Source organism: Oncorhynchus clarkii, chromosome 6, assembly GCF_045791955.1.
Source record: "Oncorhynchus clarkii lewisi isolate Uvic-CL-2024 chromosome 6, UVic_Ocla_1.0, whole genome shotgun sequence".
NCBI lineage: Eukaryota > Metazoa > Chordata > Actinopteri > Salmoniformes > Salmonidae > Oncorhynchus > Oncorhynchus clarkii.
In genome coordinates, this window is record NC_092152.1 from 9,010,821 (window position 1) to 9,035,820 (window position 25,000).

The following is a 25,000-nucleotide window of genomic DNA, read 5'->3' on the forward strand; positions in this document are numbered from 1 at the left end:
ATAATCGTCCGAATTAGTTTCCCGCTCCATGAAAGCTCCAGCCTTTAGCTTGGTGCGGATGTTGCCTGTACTCCATGGCTTCTGGTTGGGATATGTACAGTGGGGCAAAAAAGTATTTAGTCAGCCACCAATTGTGCAAGTTCTCCCACTTAAAAAGATGAGAGAGGCCTGTAATTTTCATCATAGGTACACTTCAACTATGACAGACAAAATGAGAAAGAAAAATCCAGAAAATCACATTGTAGCTCTCTGCAGGTCATTCACTAGGTCCCCCCGTGTGGTTCTGGGATTTTTGCTCACCGTTCTTGTGATCATTTTGACCCCACGGGGTGAGATCTTGCGTGGAGTCCTAGATCGAGGGAGATTATCAGTGGGCTTGTATGTTTTCCATTTCCTAATAATTGCTCCCACAATTGATTTCTTCAAACCAAGCTGCTTACCTATTGCAGATTCAGTCTTCTCAGCCTGGTGCAGGTCTACAATTTTGTTTCTGGTGTCCTTTGACAGCTCTTTGGTCTTGGCCATAGTGGAGTTTGGAGTGTGACTGTTTGAGGTTGTGGACAGGTGTCTTTAATACTGATAACAAGTTCAAACAGGTGCCATTAATACAGGTAACGAGTGGAGGACAGAGGAGCCTCTTAAAGAAGAAGTTACAGGTCTGTGAGAGCCAGAAATCTTGTTGGTTTGTAGGGGACCAAATACTTATTTTCCACCATAATTTGCAAATAAATTCATTAAAAATCCTACAATGTGATTTTCTGGATTTCTTTCCTCATTTTGTCTGTCATAGTTGAAGTGTACCTATGATGAAAATTACAGGCCTCTCTCATCTTTTTAAGTGGGAGAACTTGCACAATTGGTGGCTGACTAAATACTTTTTTGCCCCACTGTATCAACGGAATTAATCGAACAAAAGGACCATTTGTGATGTTTATGGGACATATTGGAGTGCCAACAAAAGAAGCTCGTCAAAGGTAAGGCATTATTTATATTTTTATTTCTGCGTTTTTTGTCGCGCCTGCAGGGTTGAAATATGCTTTTCTCTCTTTGTTTACTATGGTGCTATCCTCAGATAATAGCATCGTTTGCTTTCGCCGAAAAGCCTTTTTGAAATCTGACATGTTGGCTGGATTCACAACAAGTGTAGCTTTAATTTGCTATCTTGCATGTGTGATTTCTTGAAAGTTTGATTTGTATAGTAATTTGGCGCTCTGCGTGTTCTCTGGCTTTTGGTCAGGTGGGACGCTAGCATCCCAGAGAGGTTAAATAAAGGTGAAATAAAAATGTAAAATAAAATCTGTGCCTCTACACAATCCTGTCTCTGAGCTCTACGGACAATTCCTTCGACCTCATGGCTTGGTTTTTGCTCTGACATGCACTGCCAACTGTGGGACCTTATATAGACAGGTGTGTGCCTTTCCAAATCATGTCCTATCAATTGAATGTACCACAGGTGGACTCCAATCAAGTTGTAGAAACATCTCAAGGATGATCAATGGAAACAGGATTGGAAACAGGATGCACCTGTGCTCAATTTTGAGTCTCATAACAAGGGGTCTGAATACTTATGTAAATAAGGTATTTCTGTTTTTATGTATGCACTGTATATACAGTACCATTCAAACATTTGGGGTCACCTAGAAATGTCCTTGTTTTTGAAAGAAAAGTAAAAAAATTTGACCATTAAAATAACATAAATTGATCAGAAATACAGTGTAGACATTGTTAATGTTGTAAATAACTATTGTAGCTGGAAACGGCTCATTTTTATGGAATATCTACATAGGCGTACAGAGGCCCATTATCAGCAACCATCGCTCCTGTGTTCCAATGGCACATTGTGTTAGCTAATCCAAGTTTATCATTTTAAAAGGCTAATTGATCATTAGAAACTACTTTTGCAAATATGTTAGCACAGCTGAAAACTGTTGTGCTCATTAAAGAAGCAATAAAACTGTCATTCTTTAGACTAGTTGAGTATCTGGAGCATCAGCATTTGTGGGTTCGATTATAGGCTCAAAATGCCCAGAAACAAATAACTTTCTTCTGTAACTCATCAGTCTATTCTTGTTCTGAGAAATGAAGGCTATTCCATGAGAGAAATTGCCAAGAAACTAAATATCTCGTACAACGCTGTGTACAGTCATGGCCAAATGTTTTGAGAATGACACAAATATACATTTTCACAAAGTCTGCTGCCTCAGTTTGTATGATGGCAATTTGCACATACACCAGAATGTTGTGAAGAGTGATCCAGATTAATTGCAATTAATTGCAAAGTCCCTATTTACCAGGCAAATTAACCTAATCCTCCAAAAACATTTCCACTGCATTTCAGCCCTGCCACAAAAGGACCAACTGGCATCATGTCAGTGATTCTCTCGTTAACACAGGTGTGAGTGTTGACTAAGATAAGGCTGGAGATCACTCTGTCATGCTGATTGAGTTCGAATTACAGTGCCTTGCGAAAGTATTTGGCCCCCTTGAACTTTGCGACCTTTTGCCACATTTCAGGCTTCAAACATAAAGATATAAAACTGTATTTTTTTGTGAAGAATCAACAACAAGTGGGACACAATCATGAAGTGGAACGACATTTATTGGATATTTCAAACTTTTTTAACAAATCAAAAACTGAACAATTGGGCGTGCAAAATTATTCAGCCCCTTTACTTTCAGTGCAGCAAACTCTCTCCAGAAGTTCAGTGAGGATCTCTGAATGATCCAATGTTGACCTAAATGACTAATGATGATAAATACAATCCACCTGTGTGTAATCAAGTCTCCGTATAAATGCACCTGCACTGTGATAGTCTCAGAGGTCTGTTAAAAGCGCAGAGAGCATCATGAAGAACAAGGAACACACCAGGCAGGTCCGAGATACTGTTGTGTAGAAGTTTAAAGCCGGATTTGGATACAAAAAGATTTCCCAAGCTTTAAACATCCCAAGGAGCACTGTGCAAGCGATAATATTGAAATGGAAGGAGTATCAGACCACTGCAAATCTACCAAGACCTGGCCGTCCCTCTAAACTTTCAGCTCATACAAGGAGAAGACTGATCAGAGATGCAGCCAAGAGGCCCATGATCACTCTGGATGAACTGCAGAGATCTACAGCTGAGGTGGGAGACTCTGTCCATAGGACAACAATCAGTCGTATATTGCACAAATCTGGCCTTTATGGAAGAGTGGCAAGAAGAAAGCCATTTCTTAAAGATATCCATAAAAAGTGTTGTTTAAAGTTTGCCACAAGCCATCTGGTAGACACACCAAACATGTGGAAGAAGGTGCTCTGGTCAGATGAAACCAAAATTGAACTTTCTGGCAACAATGCAAAACGTTATGTTTGGCGTAAAAGCAACACAGCTGAACACACCATCCCCACTGTCAAACATGGTGGTGGCAGCATCATGGTTTGGGCCTGCTTTTCTTCAACAGGGACAGGGAAGATGGTTAAAATTGATGGGAAGATGGATGGAGCCAAATACAGGACCATTCTGGAAGAAAACCTGATGGAGTCTGCAAAAGACCTGAGACTGGGACGGAGATTTGTCTTCCAACAAGACAATGATCCAAAACATAAAGCAAAATCTACAATGGAATGGTTCAAAAATAAACATATCCAGGTGTTAGAATGGCCAAGTCAAAGTCCAGACCTGAATCCAATCGAGAATCTGTGGAAAGAACTGAAAACTGCTGTTCACAAATGCTCTCCATCCAACCTCACTGAGCTCGAGCTGTTTTGCAAGGAGGAATGGGAAAAAATGTCAGTCTCTCGATGTGCAAAACTGATAGAGACATACCCCAAGCGACTTACAGCTGTAATCGCAGCAAAAGGTGGCGCTACAAAGTAGTACTTCTACCCCCTCCTTTTTCGAACATTCTGTTAAAAATCGCGCAACTTTTCAGCGTCCTGCTACTCATGCCAGGAATATAGTATATGCATATGATTAGTATGTGTGGATAGAAAACACTCTGAAGTTTATAAAACTGGTTAAATCACGGCTGTGACTATAACAGATTGTGTGTTTCATTGAAAAACGCAAGAAAAACTGCTCTCTGAAAGCTAAAAATAATTTCCATAAGTCACTTCCACGAGTTGTTAAAAGAGAACAGAATTTAATATCGACCTGCCTGCAATTCATACAAATTCCACACGATGTCGCCATTGTCGTCATTTTCAATTGAATTAATTGTTGGAAAATCCATCTATCTGGCATCCATTTTCCCAGTCTTCACCCGGATGTTGTTGATGAAGACATTAGCAGCCATTGATTTGCAAGCGAAGACCTATTGAAAATACATCGCCCTGTAATCATTTTGATAGATTATAAACGTTTACTAATACCTAAAGTTGGATTACAAAAGGATTTCGAAGTGTTTTGTGAAAGTTTATCGTCGACTTTTTTAATTTAAAAAAATTACGCAGCGTTTAAAAACAATGTTTTTTTCTGAATGACACAGCTTCCATACAAAGCTATTTTGGGTATATATGGACCGATTTAAACGAAAAAAAGACCCAATAGTGATGTTTATGGGGCATATAGGAGTGCCAAGAAAGAAGCTCGTCAAAGGTAATGAATGTTTTATATTTTATTTCTGCGTTTTGGGTAGCGCCGGCTACCGCAAAATCTGTTGTTTACGTGTCGTGCTGGCATTTTGGGGGGTGCAGGCTATCAGATAAAGCATTTTAAAAATCTGACTTGCTGGCTAGGTTCACAACGAGTGTAGCTTTAATTCAATACCCTGCTTGTGAATTTTGATCAAAGATTGAGTTGTAACGAGTACATTTAGCATTTAGCGTAGCGCATTTGCATTTCCAGGTGCATACTTGAGACGTCTGCGTCTCAAGTATGGTCAAGAAGTTAACTTAAGGGGGCTGAATAATTTTGCACGCCCAATTTTTCAGTTTTTGATTTGTTAAAAAAGTTTGAAATATCCAATAAATGTCGTTCCACTTCATGATTGTGTCCCACTTGTTGTTGATTCTTCACAAAAAAATACAGTTTTATATCTTTATGTTTGAAGCCTGAAATGTGGCAAAAGGTCGCAAAGTTCAAGGGGGCCGAATACTTTCGCAAGGCACTGTACATACTGGAAGCTTCAAAAGGAGGGTGGCGCTTGGAATCATTGTTCTTCCTCTATCAACCATGGTTACCTGCAAGGAAACACGTGCTGTCATCATTGCTTTGCACAAAAAGGGCTTCACGGGCAAGGATGTTGCTGCCAGTAAGATTGCACCTAAATCAACCATTTATCAGATCATCAAGAACTTCAAGGAGAGTGGTTCAATTGTTGAGAAGAAGGCTTCAGGATGCCCAAGAAAGTCCAGCAAGCGCCAGGACCGTCTCCTAAAGTTGATTCAGCTGCGGGATCGGGGCACCACCAGTACAGAGCTTGCTCAGGAATGGCAGCAGGCAGGTGTGAGTGCATCTGCACGCACAGTGAGGCGAAGACTTTTGGAGGATGGCCTGGTGTCAAGAAGGGCAGAAAATAAGCGATTTCTCTCCAGGAAAAGCATCAGGGACAAACTAATATTCTGCAAAAGGTACAGGGATTGGACTGCTGAGGACTGGGGTAAAGTCATTTTCTCTGATGAATCGCCTTTCCGATTGTTTGGGGCATCCGGAAAAAAGCTTGTCCGGAGAAGACAAGGTGAGCGCTACCATCAGTCCTGTGTCATTCCAACATTAAAGCATCCTGAGACCATTCATGTGTGGGGTTGCTTCTCAGCCAAGGGACTGGGCTCACTCACAATTTTGCATAAGAATACAGCCATGAATAAAGAATGGTACCAACACATCCTCCGAGAGCAACTTCTCCCAACCATCCAGGAACAGTTTAGTGACGAACAATGCCATTTCCAGCATGATGGAGCACCTTGCCATAAGGCAAAAGTAATAACTAAGTGGCTCAGGGAACAAAACATCAATATTTTGGGTCCATGGCCAGGAAACTCCCCAGACCTTAATCCCATTGAGAACTTGTGGTCAATCCTCAAGAGGCGGGTGGACAAACAAAAACCCACAAATTCTGACAAACTCCAAGCATTGATTATGCAAGAATGGGCTGCCATCAGTCAGGATGTGGCAAAGAAGTTAATTGACAGCATGCCAGCGCGGATTACAGAGGTCTTGAAAACGAAGGGTCAACACTGCAAATATTGACTCTTTGCGTCAACTTCATGTAACTGTCAATAAAATCCTTTGACACTTATGAAATGCTTGTAATTATACTTCAGTGTTCCATAGTAACATCTGACAAAAATATCTAAAGACACTGAAGCAGCAAACTTTGTGAAAATTTATATTTGTGTCATTCTCAAAACTTTTGGCCACGACTGTCCGACTCCATTCACAGAACAGCGCAAACTTGCTCTAACCAGAATAGATAGAGGAGTGGGAGGCCCCGTTGCACAACTGAGCAAGAGGACAAGTACATTAGAGTGTCTAGTTTGAGAAACAGATGCCTCACAAGTCCTCAACTGGCAGCTTCATTAAACAGTACCCACAAAACACCAGTCTCAAAGTTAACAGTGAAGATGCTGGCCTTTTAGGCAGAGTTCCTCTGTCCAGTGTCTGTGTTCTTTTCCCCATTTTAATATTTTATTTTCACTGGCCAGTCTGAGATATGGTCTTGAAGAAAAATATCAAAATAATAAGAGTCAAGGAAATGCAGTCAACAAGTGCTCAGCATATGTGGGAACTACTTCAAGACTGTTGGAAAAGCATTCCTTATGAAGCTGGTTGAGAGAAGGTCAAGCGTGTGCAAAGCTGTGCAAAGGGTGGATACATTGAAGAATCTCAAATCTAAAATATATTTTGATTTGTTACTACATGATTCCATATGATATCTGTTATTTCATAGTTTTGATGTCTTCGATATTATTCTACAATGTAGAAAATAGTAAAAATAAAGAAAAACCCTTGAGTGATTGTCCAAACGTTTGACTGGTACTGTATATTTACCAAAATATATACGGGGGATTGGAAATAATGCAGACAATTACATTGATGGAATCTACAATCTATCTACAATATTAAAGTTTATCTAACTAGTTGATCCATAAAGAAAAAATCAAAATAATAATAATTTTAAACCACCTCTGGTAAATTAGTATTACACCATACTAGGTTATTGGATCTTAATCTAAACCCATACACTTCACAATATTTACAAACTATTATAATAATCCTTCAATTCATAACTTCCTGTAGAGCAGCGTTTCCCAAACCTCCACCCGAGCACTGCCAGCCGCTCCACTTACACCCAATTAAACTGGTCAACTAATAAGCAAGCCCTTGATAAGTTGAATCAGGTGTGTGAACTGGGATAGGGAAAGAATGTACATCGATCTTAACCTTAACCTAGAACTCTAACCCCCCAAAAGAAGGTGCTCTGAGACATGGGCCCCCCATGGAGAGGGATCAGTCCAGCCCAGGCAGAGGGATCCGTCCAGTCCAGGGAGAGGGATCCGTCCACCCCAGGCAGAGGGATCCGTCCAGCCCAGGCAGAGGGATCCGTCCACCCCAGGGAGAGGGATCCATCCACCCCAGGCAGAGGCATCCGTCCAGCCCAGGCAGAGGGATCCGTCCAGCCCAGGCAGAGGGGATCCGTCCACCCCAGGGAGAGGGATCCGTCCACCCCAGGGAGAGGGATCCGTCCACCCCAGGGAGAGGGATCCGTCCACCCCAGGCAGAGGGATCCGTCCAGCCCAGGCAGAGGAATCCGTCCAGCCCAGGCAGAGGGGATCCGTCCAGCCCAGGCAGAGGGATCCGTCCACCCCAGGCAGAGGGATCCGTCCAGCCCAGGCAGAGGGATCCGTCCAGCCCAGGCAGAGGGGATCCGTCCAGCCCAGGCAGAGGGATCCGTCCAGCCCAGGCAGAGGGATCCGTCCAGCCCAGCCAGAGGGATCCGTCCAGCCCAGGCAGAGGGATCCGTCCAGCCCAGGCAGAGGGGATCCGTCCAGCCCAGGCAGAGGGATCCGTCCAGCCCAGGCAGAGGGATCCGTCCAGCCCAGGCAGAGGGATCCGTCCAGCCCAGCCAGAGGGATCCGTCCAGCCCAGGCAGAGGGATCTGTCCAGCCCAGGCAGAGGGGATCCGTCCAGCCCAGGCAGAGGGATCCGTCCAGCCCAGGCAGAGGGATCCGTCCAGCCCAGGCAGAGGGATCCGTCCAGCCCAGGCAGAGGGATCCGTCCACCCCAAGCAGAGGGATCCGTCCACCCCAGGGAGAGGGATCCATCCACCCCAGGCAGAGGGATCCGTCCAGCCCAGGCAGAGGGATCCGTCCAGCCCAGGCAGAGGGGATCCGTCCACCCCAGGGAGAGGGATCCGTCCACCCCAGGGAGAGGGATCCATCCACCCCAGGCAGAGGGATCCGTCCAGCCCAGGCAGAGGGATCCGTCCACCCCAGGCAGAGGGATCCGTCCGCCCCAGGCAGAGGGATCCGTCCACACTGTGCAGAGCAGGAGGGTGGTATAATGCCTGACATTTCAGAAGTTTAGAGCCTCCAGGGAAGTGGGAAATGGGATGGAGGACAATGGTGGAAAGAACATGTCAGTTTGTTTGTTCTTCTGAGGGGGAGAAGGAGTAGGTGACAGATGGAGGGTATCTGCATGGCCCTGGGGAATCAACGAGTAGTCAATATGCATCTCTGACATTTCAAGGAGGGGGGCTTTTCTTCCTGGTCTTCAAATCATGGATGTTCATTGACTTGACTGAGGAGAGCTCTATTGCTGATTTAAGATAAAAATGGCTTCCAAAGAATCCCCAGCACACGGATGTTCTAGATCCCTGTTTAAATGACCTGTCCTGCCCCATGTTGTCCTCCTAGTTCCTTTTTACCTCGGCCAGGGGTACGATGCCCTGGATGTCTCTCTGGCTGATGTAGAGGTGGGAGACGGCCTCTGCCTGTGTGCCTGTGGAGGGATACTCGATCTGCCACTGGATGGTCTGGGTAGACTGTAGGTTGATGATGTTGTCCATCTCAAACTCCACCTGCATCACCTCGTAAAAGGAGCCCTCCAACCTGTATGGAGGCATCAAGCAGAACATCAGGCAAGAGGCTCCATAAACAAAAACATAAAAGATCTCCAAAAGATGTTGCATAATGCTTCCTTTATTAGTATTTATTAGTATTTTCACTGCATCGGGATAGCATAAACAGATGTGTTGGCTTAACAGCCGCAAATATGTCTGGTTGTCTACAGAATCTACGGTCTTTATGAGACAGATGCCGATATACAACAGTCCTTTGACTTATTCCACATTGTGTTGTGTTGCAGCCCGAATTTAAAATGGAATTAAATTGAGATTGTGTGTCACTGATCTACACACACATCTACCACATAACGTCAAAGTGGAATGTTTAAAATAATACAAAATGAAAAGCTGCAATGTCTTTGGTCAATAATTAGTCCACCCCTTTGTTATGGCGAGCCTTAATAAGTTCAGGAGTAAAAATGTGCAAATCACATAATAAGTTGCATGGACTCACTCTGTGTGCAATAATAATGGTTAGCCTCTCTGTACCCCACACATACAATTATGTGTAAGGTCCCTCAATCGAGTAGTGAATTTTTAACACAGATTCAATCACAAAGACCAGTTGGGTTTTCCAACGGCTCGCAAAGAAGAGCACCCATTGTTAGATTTGTAAAACTGAAAAAATAAATTCAGATGCTGAATATTCCTTTGATTACATTTGGATGGTCAATCAATACCCACAGTCACTACAAAGATACAGGCGTCCTTCCTAACTCAGTTGCCGGAGAGGAAGGAAACCACTCAGGGATTTCACCATGAGTCCAATTATGCTTTTAAAACAGTTACAGAGTTTAATGGCTGTGATAGGAGAAAACTGAGGATGGATCTACAACATTATAGATACTCCACAATACCAACCTAAATGACAGAGTGAAAAGAAGGAACCCTGTACAAAATAAAATAGTCCAAAACATGCATCCTGTTAGCAACAAGGTACTTTTAGTGATACTGCAAAAAAATTTGGCAAAGAGATACACTTCATGAATACAAAGTGTTATATTTGGTGCAAATCCAATACAACACATCACTGAGCACCACTCTTCATATTTTCAAGCATGGTGGTTGCTGCATCATGTTATGGCTATGCTTGTCATAGGCAAGGACTATGGAGTTTAGGATGAAATTAAACAAAATAGACCTAAGCACAGGCAAAATCCTAGAGGAAAACCTGGTTCAGTCTTCTTTCCACAAGACACTGGGAGACACATTGATCTTTCAGCAGGACAATAACCTAAAACACAAGGCCAAATATACACTGGAGTTGCTTACCAAGACACCAATGAATGTTCCTTAGTGGCCGAGAAACAGTTTTAACTTAAATCGGCTTGAAAATCTATGGCAAGACTTGAAAATGACTTTCTAGCAATGATCAACAACAAACTTGACAGAGGTTGAAGAATTTTAAAAAGACTAATGGGCAAATATTGTACAAGCCAGGTGTGCAAAGCTCTTAGAGAATTACCCAGAAACACCCACAGTTGTAACCGCTGCCAAAGGTGATTCTAACATGTATTGACTCAGGGGGGTTGAATAACTTATATTATACTCAAGATATATTGGGGCTTTTTTTTGTTCATTACATTTTTATAATTGTTAAAATGTTTCTTCCAATTTGACATTGAGTATTTTATGTAGATCGTTGACCATTTTAATCCCTCTTTGTAACACAATAAAAATTAGGGAAAAGTCAAGGGGTGTGAAGGCAGTGTAGTTGTCTGTCTATTAACCTACTGAATGTACCTCTTAAGAAGGCGTGCTACAGGTCATTTTGGTTGGCTTAAGCTGGCGAGTTGGATAAATGACCAGTGAGTTAGAATTCCAGTCGTCACTGTGACTGTGCCTTTTCTGCCAACTCAAGAGGTACAAATTGAATACGGTAATCACCCCGTCCTAAATGAAAACTCTCTGGGTTGGAATGAGCTGATGATCCACACCCCTCTATAAAAACGGGAGATAGTGTGATTATGAGGTACGATGAAACTACAACTGACCTTACTCTTCTCATACTTTACAAGTAGATTCATATAACAATATTAATATATGCCGTTGCTTTTATCCACAGAAACTTCCAGTCAGGCGTGCATCCATATCTGTATAGGAAGCCTCCAACGGGAATGAAAACCACCATGCTCTACCAGCCGAGCCACAGGAGCGCAAATTGTTTTTGATCTAGTTTGATTTAGCAGGTCGATCTAAGACGCTGTGAACGAGCACAGCAAACTATTTGTTACGATCACGTCCCACAAAGTCGTCACGTAAATGAACGAGGATAAAAAGGAATGATGGCTCACACACCAGTGTGTCAGGCTTCTGGGTGCATCTCTAATGACACCCTACTCCCTACAGTAAACTACTTTTGACCAGGGCCCATAGTGCACTACTTTTGAAAGGGCCCATAGTGCACTACTTTTGAAAGGGCCCATAGTGCACTACTTTTGAAAGGGCCCATAGTGCCCTACTTTTGAAAGGGCCCATAGTGCACTACTTTTGAAAGGGCCCATAGTGCACTACTTTTGAAAGGGCCCATAGTGCACTACTTTTGAAAGGGCCCATAGTGCACTACTTTTGAAAGGGCCCATAGTGCACTACTTTTGAAAGGGCCCATAGTGCACTTCAGGGAATAGGGTATCATTTGAGACACATACTCTGACTGCTTCCAGAGGCTGGAAAAAGAACAAAGCAGCCTCAAATTGATGCGAGAGCCATTTTCAATACCCAACACAGATATGATTCACGGCCCATGCACCTCCAATCCTTGACCTTTGCAATTGCCTGTGTTCTGATCTCTGACCCATCACAGCTGTTTTTTTCCAACTCTGTGTGCAGCGTTTCATTACCTCTCCCTGGAGGGCGCTGATGGATGTCAGGGCACCTGACCTCTCCTCCTTCAAATGAATTTAGCCAGAAGTAAATGAATGAATGAGGGAAACAAGACACCCCTCACAAGCTGTTCTGATACAGTACATGCTAGGATGAGCTGTGGCTGGAGGAGATATAGAGACAGACATAGAGAGAGACAGAGTGAGATGGAAAGATATAGAATATCAGAGAGAGATAAATGCTGGAGAGAAAGAGAATCAGAGAGAGACAGATGTTGAGAGAGACAGAGAGAGAGAGAATCAGAGAGAGACAGATATTGGAGAGACAGAGAGAGAGAGAGAATCAGAAAGAGACAGATGTTGGAGAGACAGAGAGAGAGAGAATCAGAGAGGTGTGGAGAAAGCAGAAGTTGTACAAGAGGGAAAAAGTCCCTCCTGAAGACATAATGTGAACTCCTGGATGAGGCACAGCCTGCTGGATGAGACACAGCCTCCTGGATGAGACACAGCCTGCTAGATGAGACACAGCCTCCTGGATGAGGCACAGCCTACTGGATGAGACACAGCCTCCTGGATGAGACACAGCCTGCTAGATGAGACACAGCCTGCTGGATTCAGCCTGTCTTTGGCACTGAGAATAGTACTGTACTGTGGGGGAGCAATGCTGGGGTTAAGGAAGTAAGGAATGAATACAGATGAGGGTGCGGGAGGGGGGCAGAGACATGATAGAGAGAGAGAGAGGTCAGGGTATGTATGGCAGTGTTACGACTGGTATGAGGTGACTATAGCCACACATTGGTACAACTGGTGTGTGTATGCAGACACCACCTGTGCCTGAGCACCGGGCCTTTTGCCCTTCCACATGCCAATTGCCCTTTGGGTGGTTGTATATATACAGTACCAGTCAGAAGTTTGGACACACCTACTCATTCAAGGCTTTTTCTTTACTTTTTAGTATTTTCTACATTGTAGAAAAATTGTGAAGACATCAAAACTATGAAATAACACATATGGAATCATGTAGTAACCCAAAAACAAATAATATAAAAATATATTTTATATTTGAGATTCTTCAAAGTAGCCACCCTTTGCCTGACAGCTTTGCACACTCTTGGCATTCTCTCAACCAGCTTCATGAATTGGTCACCTGGAATGCATTTCAATTAACAGGTGTGCCTTGTTAAAAGATCATTTATGGAATTTCTTCCCTTCTTAATGTGTTTGAGCCAATCAGTTGTGTTGTGACAAGGTAGGGGTGGTGTACAGAAGATAGCCCTACTTGGTAATAGACCAAGTCCATATTATGGCAAGAACAGTTCAAATAAGCAAAGAGAAACGACAATCCATCATTACTTTAAGACATGAAGGTCAGTCAATACGGAACATTTCAAGAACATTGAAAGTTTCTTCAAGTGCAGTCGCAAAAACCATCAAGGGATGAAACTAGCTCTCATGAGGACCGCCACAGGAAAGGAAGACCCAGAGTTACCTCTGCTGCAGAGAATAAGGTCATTAGAGTTAACTGCACCTCAGATTGCAGCCCAAGTAAATGCTTCACAGAGTTCAAGTAACAGACACATATCAACATCAACTGTTCAGAGGAGACTGCGTGAATCAGATCTTCATGGTCGAAATGATGCAAAGAAACCACTACTAAAGGACACCATTAAGAAGAAGAGGCTTGCCTTGGCCAAGAAACACGATCAATGGACATTAATTAGACTGTTGTAAATCTGTCCTTTGGTCTGATGAGTCCAAATTTGAGATTTTTGGTTCCAACCACCATGTCTTTGGGAGGCGCAGAGTAGGTGAACAGATGATCTCCACAAGTGTGGTTCCCAACATGAAGCAGTGCTGGTGCTTTGCTGGTGACACTATCTGTGATTTATTGAGAATTCAAGGCACTCAACCATCATGGCTACTACATAATTCTGCAGCAATAAACCATTTTATCTTTATTTAACTAAGCATGTCAGTTAAGAACAAATTTTTATTTTCAATGATGGCCTAACTGGGTTAACTGCCTGTTCAGGGGCAGAACGACAGATGTATACCTTGCCAGCACAGGGATTCGAACTTGCAACCTTTCGGTTACTAGCCTAACGCTCTAAGCACTAGGCTACCCTGGCACTTAGTGGGACTATCATTTGTTTTTCAACAGGACAATGACCCAAAACACACCTCCAGGCTGTGTAAGGGCTATTTGACCAAGGAGAGTGATGGAGTGCTGCATTAGATGACCTGTCCTCCACAATCATCTGACCTTAACCCTATTGAGATGGTTTGGGATGAGTTGGACCGCAGAGTGAAAGAAAAGCAGCCAACAAGTGCTCAGCATATGTGGGAACTCCTTCAAGACTGTTGGAAAATCATTCCAGGTGAAGCTGGTTGAGAGAATGCCAAGAGTGTGCAAAGCTGTCATCAAGGCAAAGCGTGGCTACTTTAAAGAATCTAAAATGTGATTTTGTTTAAGACTTTTTTGGTTACTACATGATTCTATGTGTTATTTCATAGTTCTGATGTCTTCACAAGTATTCTACAATGCATAAAATAGTAAAAATAAAGAAAAACCTTTGATCGAGTAAGTGTGTCCAAACCTTTGACTGGTACTCTATATATATATATATATATATATATATATATATATTTTATACAATTTTTGTCATTGTTGTTCTGAACACACTGCCCCCAAGAACACACACCCCACATGCCCTCTATAGAGATTGCGAGCGCCCGGTATCCATGCAAGGCTTCAGATTCGGTCACCGATTGAGTGTGCGTAGCTAGCTACCTAGTACTGCCACATTAGCATAACATTTGATTAATACTTGATAACACCTGATCAACATCAATATTCGGTCTGGTTGGTTAATACACACAGCAGAGAGGAGCAGCTGCATCAACGACCCTCACTCCGACCCAACTCCATCCCTTCCTCAGTCAGCAGCAGGAACACAGGTAGTCTACAGTCTAACTAACCAACATATATATATAAAAAACTATCCAGACAAGCCACTAGCCAGCCAGCCAGACATATATCTTCAGTTAGAAGATGATGAATATTACATTATGAAGTTATTTTGTAAGAGCACTGAAGATAAAATCACAATCAGTTGATAGGACACCCTCTTTTCCCATGTCAATCATGTGTTTAGGAGGTAACTAGCTTTCCTTACAGTTTGTGATGAGTGAGAAATAAGGAGGCCTATGCTAAAAAAAACAGAGGCAGTTGCTATGTTATGAAGGTTAAGATATAAATTATGAAAGTCTGGGGTTTTTTCGGAGGGGGGGTCTATGCACGTTCCTGTGTGTGTGTGTGTGTGTGTGCGTGCGTGTGTGTGTGTGTGTGTGTGTGTGTGTGTGTTTGTGTGTGTAGCATGGTTTCATACTAGGCCTCAGTAGGATGGGATTAGTGGGATGATCATTCATTGAGCCACGACTCAAACGGCTGTTAGAGCGTAACCGTTCTCTTTCAACGGGCCGTGCGAGGGTGGAAACCAATTTAGTGTGTGCGTGTGTAAGTCTGTATGTATGAGAGCGAGAGCGAGAGAGGACGTGTAGTGGAGGGAGAGTAGCATATAATACTGTATATCAGGGATCATCAACTAGATTCAGCCGCAGGCCGATTTTTTTTCTTGAGCGGATGGTCAGGGGACTGGAACATAATTACAAATCATTTGTGAACAGCAAATTTATCACAAGAAGCCCAAAAGGATATAAAAATAATAATTTCAAACCTTGCGTACATTGGTATGGATCACATACTGTACTGTATGTCTCTCTATTATGCGTGGGAAGACTTTGGAACACATTTCCTGAATGAAAATCACTTGGAGCTGATTGGCTGGTGTTTTTACGGTCTTATATGTCCAACAATAAAATTATTTCAAAAAGTATTATATTAATATTTTTAAAAAAAACATTTTGCTCAGAAATCTTGGGAGGCCAAATAAAATGAACCGCGGCCCAAATTCGGCCCGGAGACCGCCAGTTGGGGATCCCTGCTTTATGGTGTAAGAAGATTAGTTAACCAGTAGCAGATTTAAAGAGGAGAAAAGAAGACAGGAAAAAAGTGATTTAGTAAAGGCTGGATAATACTTTGGCTGATTGGAGCAGTTGCTGAGACGTGAAACCCAGAGTGGAGTGGTGATTCATGGGATTTAAGTCGAGGAATGGAGTGAGGTATCAAGTAACACCAAGGCACAAGGCTCCATTCTCCTGACACTTAGAGGGCCAGTGCACTAAACTCTTTACCCATGAGGCCGTAGGGTTGGAGACAGGGGTATAGAGGGTGCAGGTGGTATAGATCCATCCCTTCAGTAGCAACTCAGTCATCGTCTCCGGGGTAGAGGTGCTAGCCACCACACTAAGCCATGCTAACCCTGCCGCCCCCCTGTTGCCGGGCCCTGAACCCTTCCTGCTATACCCAGTCTTCGTGGGGAGATAAATTCAGTCTGACGAGCCACCCTTCACCTTTCTCCAAATGGCTATATAAAGGTTGAGGAGTCAAGCCTCCGTCCGGCTGTACTGTCGATACGAGGTGATAGGATCAAGGTGATGTAGAGTATGGAGGAAAAAAGGAAGGCAAGTTGTCTATGTTGCTAATAAATACACACACACACACACACACACACACACACACACATTAACTTAACCGGATGAGTATTGTTTGCACGTACAAACACATACACACTATGCCTGCGGTGCCATTCAATAGTCCTCTCACCTTTCTTTACACTGAGCATGAGCATGTGGCCGGTGTGTCATCGCGTCAGTGCAGGGCGACTAATATTACGGCACCATTCAGGTGTGTCTCCTAGTCCTCAGTAATAATCATTTGTCACGAGTGCTTAAAGCATCCACTCCAGTGTGGGTGGTGGAGGAAGTGGACTGGGGAAGGAGGAGAGGAAGAGGAGGGAGGAGAGGAGAAGGAGGAGAGGAAGAGGAGAGGAGGTGGATGGGGGAAGGAGGTGAGGAAGAGGAGAGAGGAGAGGAGAAGGAGGAGAGGACGAGGAGAGGAGGAGGTGGATGGGGGAAGGAGGTGAGGAGGAAGGGGTACTGCTTCTCCTTTGCAGTTGAATTAATTAGACATCATTGATTTCTGCCATTCTGCACCTCTGAGAGGAGACTGGAGTATTTATTTTATGTCAGAAGGCATAAAATGGGCAGACGAGACCTCAGAGCCATTTATCACATGGGCTTGTTGTTTAACCTTTGGAGAGAAAGTCATATTTCAAAGTTGGAACCTAAAAATCAGCAGCACACATACACACAAAATAGAAAGGGATGGCAAGGTGTAATCACTGGGCCTTAAAAAGCAATGCGTCACTCCTGACAGGTTCATTCAGGTATAGGCCGATTCGTCCGATGTGACAAGCACTTCTTCAGGAAGTTTGTCCAAGTTGTCCTCCAAGATGGAACAAAGGCATTTATTTGTCTTTCTTTCTTTCTGCATGTCCGAATACCCGTACTAGCATTCTAAATAGTAGGCTGATTGGGTATGCAAAAATATAGTAGGCCTAAACACCAGGATGCCATACAGATTCAGGCTTTTCAACTAGTAGAATTCGTTGCACGCTAACGAGGAAGATTAAATCGTCTTTCCAGACGCAGGTGTGTTTGACAACAGCTGATAATCAAGGTAATGTGACTCACTGTACCGTAATCAAGATCATGTGATTTTGCATTAGGGGCGGCAGGTAGCCAAGTGGTTAGAGTGTTGGGCCAGTAACCGAAAAGTTGCTAAATCGAATCCCTGAGCTGACAAGGTAAAAATCTGTCATTTTGCCCCTGAACAAGGCAGTTAACCAACTGTTCCCCCGGTAGGCCGTCATTGTAAAATAAGAATTTGTTCTTAACTGACTTGTCTAGTTACATAAAGGTTGAAAATAAATGCAAAAATGTGGTTATGCATTCTCAGTAGGGATGGGCCTAGCACTGTATGTTGGTTGACGTTTGTTTCTTACTGCATTCGTTTTTACTGTGGCGCAGTTCTAAATAGGACGTGGTTTGATTAGTACACAGCATGTTGTAAATAGTAGGCAAGACAGACTACCGACACGACCCCAGATATCTGTACGCTTTGAATTACAAAACGGGATGTCCTTATAAGGTAGTAATGACATGGTTTTCAGAATGTTTATCTTTGGGAAATACCATGGAAACCCGTATTGATTTCACCATACTTACTAAAACTACACAAAGTCTCCTAATCACACTACATACTATTTACAACGTACGGTTTAGTATAAATCAAATGAAATGTAATTGGTCACATACACATATTTAGCAAATGTTATTTCAGGATATAACTGTATGTAGTGAGCAACACATATCAACACACTAGGCTCATCCATACAAACAGAACCAACGTTGAGTTGGATGCAAGGGAACGTTTGAGTGGCTTTCAGTGAACTTCTAATGACAATTACAGTGATCTTCATTGTTGTAATAACAAGAGAAAGGCAGTGAAGGACAGGTAAGAGGAAGTTGGACATGTAGGGAGATGCCCTGTGTGAGAGGAGACTGAGGTATCATCTGAGTTCAACCACTGGTTAAGGGGTTGTTTTAGCAACCAAATCTTTAGTAACAGGGGGAGTGTGCAAAGAAGGCGAGAAAGAACGAGAGAAGGAGAGAGAGAAAATCCCCTTGTTCCAGACAGTGATAACCCAAGACAGCACAGAAACCTCTCCTGAACCACACAAACATGCACACACATTCACACTGACACACACACCAACACACACACAGAGCTATCTCCAGCCCACAACAGTTACCACAGTGACAGGTGCCCAGGCGGCCAGAACAGTAGAGCACTTGTGCAGTGGGGTTGAGTGGCCTGCCTTATCTGTGAGGAAGCCACAATAGGATTGGTTTCTAAAGCGATAGAGCAGCAGCCTCTAGACTGAAGAAGGACACAGCTTCCTGACTGGACTAGCGAAGGACACAGCCTCCTTATTGGACTGGAGAAGGACACAGCCTCCTGATTGGACTGGAGAAGGACAGAGCCTCCTGACTGGACTGGAGAAGTATACAGCCTCCTGACTGGACTGGAGAAGTACACAGCCTCCTGATTGGACTGGAGAAGGACACAGCCTCCTGATTGGACTGGAGAAGTACACAGCCTCCTGACTGGACTAGAGAAGTACACAGCCTCCTGACTGGACTAGAGAAGTACAGAGCCTCCTGACTGGACTGGAGAAGTACACAGCCTCCTGATTGGACTAGCAAATCCACAGCCTCCTGACTGGACTGGAGAAGTACACAGCCTCCTGACTGGACTAGAGAAGGACACAGCCTCCTGATTGGACTAGCGAATCCACAGCCTACTGACTGGACTGGAGAAGGACAGGCCGTCAACTCCTCCACTTGCCTGTATTCTATACCCTCCTGACCTCTCAGGCTCACTGAAGACAACCTGTACAGCCTTTCGTCTGTCTGATTCGGAGCCTCTCAGGCTGCGTGAGTTTACACAGGCAACTCAATTCCCTTTATTTTCACTCATTGGTATTTTGACCAATCAGATCAGCTCTCGTGTCCAACTAATCGGGCAAAATACCAGATCAGAATTGCTCTGCCTGTGTAAATGCAGCCTAAGTCACTTACAGAAGTAAATGACAGTGGGCCATGAGTACGTTCATAACACACTGCTACAGTGATCTAATCTTCTACAGGTTTATAGATCCATGCTAAATTCTTAGAAACAGTGAAACTATACTATTACTTAGGCTGTTTCCAAAGTGGCACCCTGTGCACTGCACTATGTACACTACAGTGCCTTCAGAAAGTGTTCATACTCCTTGACTTATTCCACATTTTGTTGTGTTATAGCCTGAATTCATAATTAATTAAATATATTTTAGTTCTCACCCATCGACACACTAAACCCCCAGAATGACAAAGTGAAAACATGTTTTTTTAAAAATTTTTTTGCAAATTGATTGAAAATTAAATAGACAAATATCTATTTTACTTAAGTATTCACATCCCTGAGTCAATACATGTTAGAATCACCTTTGGCAGTGATTACAGCTGTGAGTCTCTAAGAGCTTTGAACACTTGGATTGTATAATATTTGCACATTATTAAAAATATTCTTCAAGCTCTGTCAAGTTGGTTGTTGATCATTGGTTGTTGATCACAGTTATTGTCAAGTAATGCCATATATTTCCAAGTCTATTTAAGATAAAACTGTAACAATGCCACTCAGGAACATTCAATGACGTCTTGGTAAGCAACACTGTTGTCTATTTGGCCTTGTGTTTTAGGTTATTGTCGTACTGAAAGGTGAATTCATCCCCCAGTGTCTGCTAATAGATGCCCTTCTTTGCAAGACATTGAAAAACCGTTGTCTTTGAGGTTCAATCTGTGTTTAAAATGTACTGCTCGACTGAAGAACCTTACAGATGGTGGAGTATGTGGAGTATGTGGAGTACAGAGATGAGGTAGTCATTGAAATGTTCAACACTATTATTACACACACAGAGAGTCCATGCAACTTATTATGTGACTTGTTAAACACATTTTTACTCCTGGACTTATTTAGGCTTGTCGTAACAAAGGGGTTGAATACTTATTCACTCAAGACATTTAAGCTTTTCATTTTTAATTAATTTGTAAAAAAAAAAAATAATAAACATAATTCCAATTTGACATTATGGGGTATTGTTTGTAAGCCAGTGACACAAAATATGTTTATTCCATTTTAAAATCAGGCTGTAACACAACAACATTTTGAAACAGTCAAAGGGTGTGAATACTTTGTGAAAGCACTGTAGGGACCAGGATGCCATTTCAGACATTGTGGAGAGAAGGCAGAGAGGAGGCAGAGAGAAGGCAGATGGAAGGCAGAGGGAAGGCAGAGGGAAGGCAGAGAGAAGGCAGAGAGAAGGCAGAGAGAAGGCAGAGGGAAGGCAGAGAGAAGGCAGAGGGAAGGCAGAGAGAAGGCAGAGGGAAGGCAGAGGGAAGGCAGAGAGAAGGCAGAGAGAAGGCAGAGGGAAGGCAGAGGGAAGGCAGAGGGAAGGCAGAGAGAAGGCAGAGGGAAGGCAGAGAGAAGGCAGAGGTAAGGCAGAGGGAAGGCAGAGAGAAGGCAGAGGGAAGGCAGAGGGAAGGCAGAGAGAAGGCAGAGAGAAGGCAGAGGGAAGGCAGAGGGAAGGCAGAGAGAAGGCAGAGGGAAGGCAGAGTGAAGGCAGTGGGAAGGCAGAGGGAAGGCAGAGGGAAGGAAGAGGGAAGGCAGATAGAAGGCAGAGATAAGGCAGAGGGAAGGCAGAGAGAAGGCAGAGGGAAGGCAGAGGGAAGGCAGAGAGAAGGCAGAGGGAAGGCAGAGGGAAGGCAGAGGGAAGGCAGAGAGAAGGCAGAGGGAAGGCAGAGAGAAGACAGAGGGAAGGCAGAGAGAAGGCAGAGGGAAGGCAGAGGGAAGGCAGAGGGAAGACAGAGGGAAGGCAGAGGGAAGGCAGAGGGAAGGCAGAGGGAAGACAGAGGGAAGGCAGAGGGAAGACAGAGGGAATGCAGAGAGAAGTCAGAGGGAAGGCAGAGGGAAGGCAGAGAGAAGACAGAGGGAAGGCAGAGAGAAGACAGAGGGAAGGCAGAGAAAAGACAGAGGGAAGGCAGAGGGAAGGCAGAGGGAAGGCAGAAAGAAGTCAGAGGGAAGGCAGAGATAAGACAGAGGGAAGGCAAAGAGAAGGCAGAGGGAAGGAAGAGGGAAGGCAGAGGGAAGGCAGAGGGAAGGCAGAGAGAAGACAGAGGGAAGGCAGAGAGAAGGCAGAGGGAAGGCAGAGGGAAGACAGGGAAGGCAGAGAGAAGACAGAGGGAAGGCAGAGGGAAGACAGGGAAGGCAGAGAGAAGACAGAGGGAAGACAGAGAGAATGCAGAGGGAAGACAGAGAGAAGGCAGAGGGAAGACAGAGGGAAGGCAGAGGGAAGACAGGGAAGGCAGAGAGAAAAGAGAGGGAAGACAGAGGGAAGGCAGAGATAAGACAGAGGGAAGGCAGAGGGAAGACAGAGGGAAGGCAGAGGGAAGGCAGAGGGAAGACAGAGGCAAGGCAGAGGGAAGGCAGAACAGAGAGTGTTTTTCTCTCTTCAGTACTGACCCTGGGGTTGTGTTACTTACTTTAAGACACGTCATTCCCCACACAGCATCAAACAACATGAACAATAAACACACACATACCAAAACATACACTCAAACGCTGAAGTACACACAACACAACGATTAAATACACACACAGTGATTAAATACACACACAGCGATGCTTCTCATACAGGCACACACACATGCAGGCAATCAAACACACACAGTGATTAAACGCACACTGTAATTATCACACACAGAACCATGTCGGTAGAGGAGACACAATCTTATCCAAACGTACTGCTGGAAACTCAGAGAGAGGATTTCAAAGGGCAAAGCCCCACGGAGGAAGAGAGGTGGAGGAGGGAGGGACAGACAGAGGAGGAGAGGGATGGAGGAGGAGAGGAACACAGGAGGAGAGGTAGAGGACAGAGGTGGAGAGGAGGAGGAGAAGAACGAAGGAGGAGAGGAACAGAGGAGGAGAGGAACGGAGGAGGAGAGGTGGGGAAGGGAGGGATGGAGGAGGAGAGGTGGAGGAGGGATGGACGGACGGAGGAGGAGAGATGGAGGAGAGGAATCGGAGGAGAAGTGGAGGAGGGGTGGAGAAGGAGAAGAAGGGAGAAGGAGAGGGACGGAGGAGGAGAGGTGGATGAGGGAGGGACAGAGGAGGAGAGGTGGATGAGGGAGGCACGGAGGAGGAGAGGTGGAGGAGGGAGGCATGGAGGAGGAGAGGTGGATGAGGGAGGGACAGAGGAGGAGAGGTGGAGGAGGAGAGGTGGAGGGAGGGGCGGAGGAGGACAGGTAGAGGAGGGAGGCACGGAGGAGGAGGAGAGGTGGAGGAGGAGAGGTGGAGGAGGAGAGGTGAAGGAGGGAGGGACGGAGGAGGACAGGTAGAGGAGGGAGGCACGGAGGAGGAGGAGAGGTGGAGGAGGAGAGGTGGAGGAGGAGAGGCTGAGGAGGAGAGGTGGAGGAGGGAGGCACGGAGGAGGAGGAGAGGTGGAGGAGGAGAGGGATGGGGGGTGAGGGAGGGACAGAGGAGATGGAGGACGAGATGTGGATGAGGGAGGGATGGAGGATGAGGGAGGGATGGAGGATGAGGGAGGGATGGAGGATGAGGGAGGGATGGAGGAGGGAGGGATGGAGGATGAGGGAGGGATGGAGGATGAGGGAGGGACAGAGGAGAGGAGGGAGGGATGGAGGAGGGAGGGATGGAGGAGGGAGGGATGGAGGATGAGGGAGGGATGGAGGATGAGGGAGGGATGGAGGATGAGGGAGGGATGGAGGATGAGGGAGGGAAATCCCCCGGGACCTGGAGTGTCAGGGAAGGCAGAACAGAGGAAATGTTTTCTCTCCTTGCAGCCGCCACAGGTATCTGCTTGACATGGAGGCGTCTGTGGGAAACAGGACTCCTGCGCCGCTCCTCACTCCCGACAGCCATCAAACATACGTGGGCTGCAGCCGAGCGGCAGGCGGCAGGCGAGCCAGGCCAGGCATGACCGAGGAGGATGAGCAACTGTCACAGAACCGACCACCGACCTTCACGACTGCGCACCGCCTCACACCGAGTGGGCCCCGTCTGTCGTCACGCTGACCGACCCTGTCAGTTCGGTTTAAGACACCACCCTCGAGGCCATCACTCTGAACCTTATCATTCGAGACTGCAACGCCTCGGCACCACATCAACTCACTCCACGTCTGCGTCGCTCGGCAGTCAACCACAGCAAGTCACTCCAGCCGTTCCTCAACTCAACTTGAATACCTCTGCAGACACTCAGATAAAGAGTCTGAACTGTACTTCCCCCCCAACACTTAAACATTGCCTTAGTTAAGCTCTCTGAGGTCTTATCCCCTTCCCTCACCTCATTTCATATGGTCGTGTCTATGGGAGAAATGCTAACTGCTCACTAGGGAGTCTGGAATCCATGGGGTGAATCTCAAACGTCTGATCTCTGAACTCCTCCAAGAATGAGAGGTAGCAGTGAGAAGAGAGAAGACGTGAGAGGTTTCATGAAAATCATTTTGAGATCCCCCCCACTCCCCCCATGGGGTTGATATTCTAGTTCTGTGTAGTGTCTGGTTGTGATCCGTTCGGTTCCAAAAGGGTGGAGTTGTCCTCTTCATCCTACTCCTCTTCTTCTTCCGTTGTATTGGCATTGCCCTGCAGCAACAAACCCAGTCCCCCAGCGTCCCTTGCAGACAGAGCGGTAACGTAGCACTGTTGTAGCACCGCTCTACACCTGCATACTTCATTGGCTGCTGACCTTTGTGTCCCGGGCAAACGCATTTCCTGTTTGCCATTGAGACTCCCCCCCCCCCAATTCATCCCACCCCCTATCCCACACGCAAAACAAACGCCAACCCAGGCCGTCAGCTCTTTGATGCCCTCTCTACTGCCCAAACAAACAAACAAACAGACCAGACAAACAAAACAAGAAGAGGGAAAACCTACATCCGCCACCCCAGAGATTTAGAGCCTCTCTGCCATGAATGGTGTTAACAAGCGGTGATGAGAGAGAAACACAGAGGCCAAATTGGCAGGAGTCACCACTAACGTTCAAAATATGCCACGTGCAGCCAAACAGTGAAATGAGGACCTTGATGCAAAAGTGGCTTGACTTTCATGATGTAAGCGATCTAGTGGCCAGTGAAGAGATCTAATGGCCAGTGAAGAGATCTGATGGCCAGTGAAGAGATATAATGGCCAGTGAAGAGATCTAATGGCCAGTGAAGAGATCTGATATCCAGTGAAGAGATCTAATGGCCAGTGAAGAGATCTGATATCCAGTGAAGAGATCTGATGGCCAGTGAAGAGATCTGATGGCCAGTGAGGAGATCTGATATCCAGTGAAGAGATCTGATGGCCAGTGAAGAGATCTAATGGCCAGTGAAGAGATCTGATGGCCAGTGAAGAGATCTGATATCCAGTGAAGAGATCTGATGGCCAGTGAAGAGATCTGATGGCCAGTGAAGAGATCTAATGGCCAGTGAAGAGATCTGATGGCCAGTGAAGAGATCTGATGGCCAGTGAAGAGATCTGATGGCCATTGAAGAGATCTGATGGCCAGTGA

The 25,000-nt window shown here is 45.1% G+C and overlaps 1 protein-coding gene across 1 annotated transcript in view; it reads right to left on the minus strand.

The window, feature by feature from the left end:
- LOC139411855 (transmembrane protein 132C) overlaps positions 1-25,000 on the minus strand; it is a 293,386-nt gene that overhangs the window by 116,568 nt on the left and 151,818 nt on the right. The window contains exon 4 of the mRNA XM_071158596.1: positions 8,845-9,028. Within this exon, the coding sequence (XP_071014697.1) occupies positions 8,845-9,028 (184 nt within the window). The remainder of the gene's footprint in view (positions 1-8,844; positions 9,029-25,000) is intronic.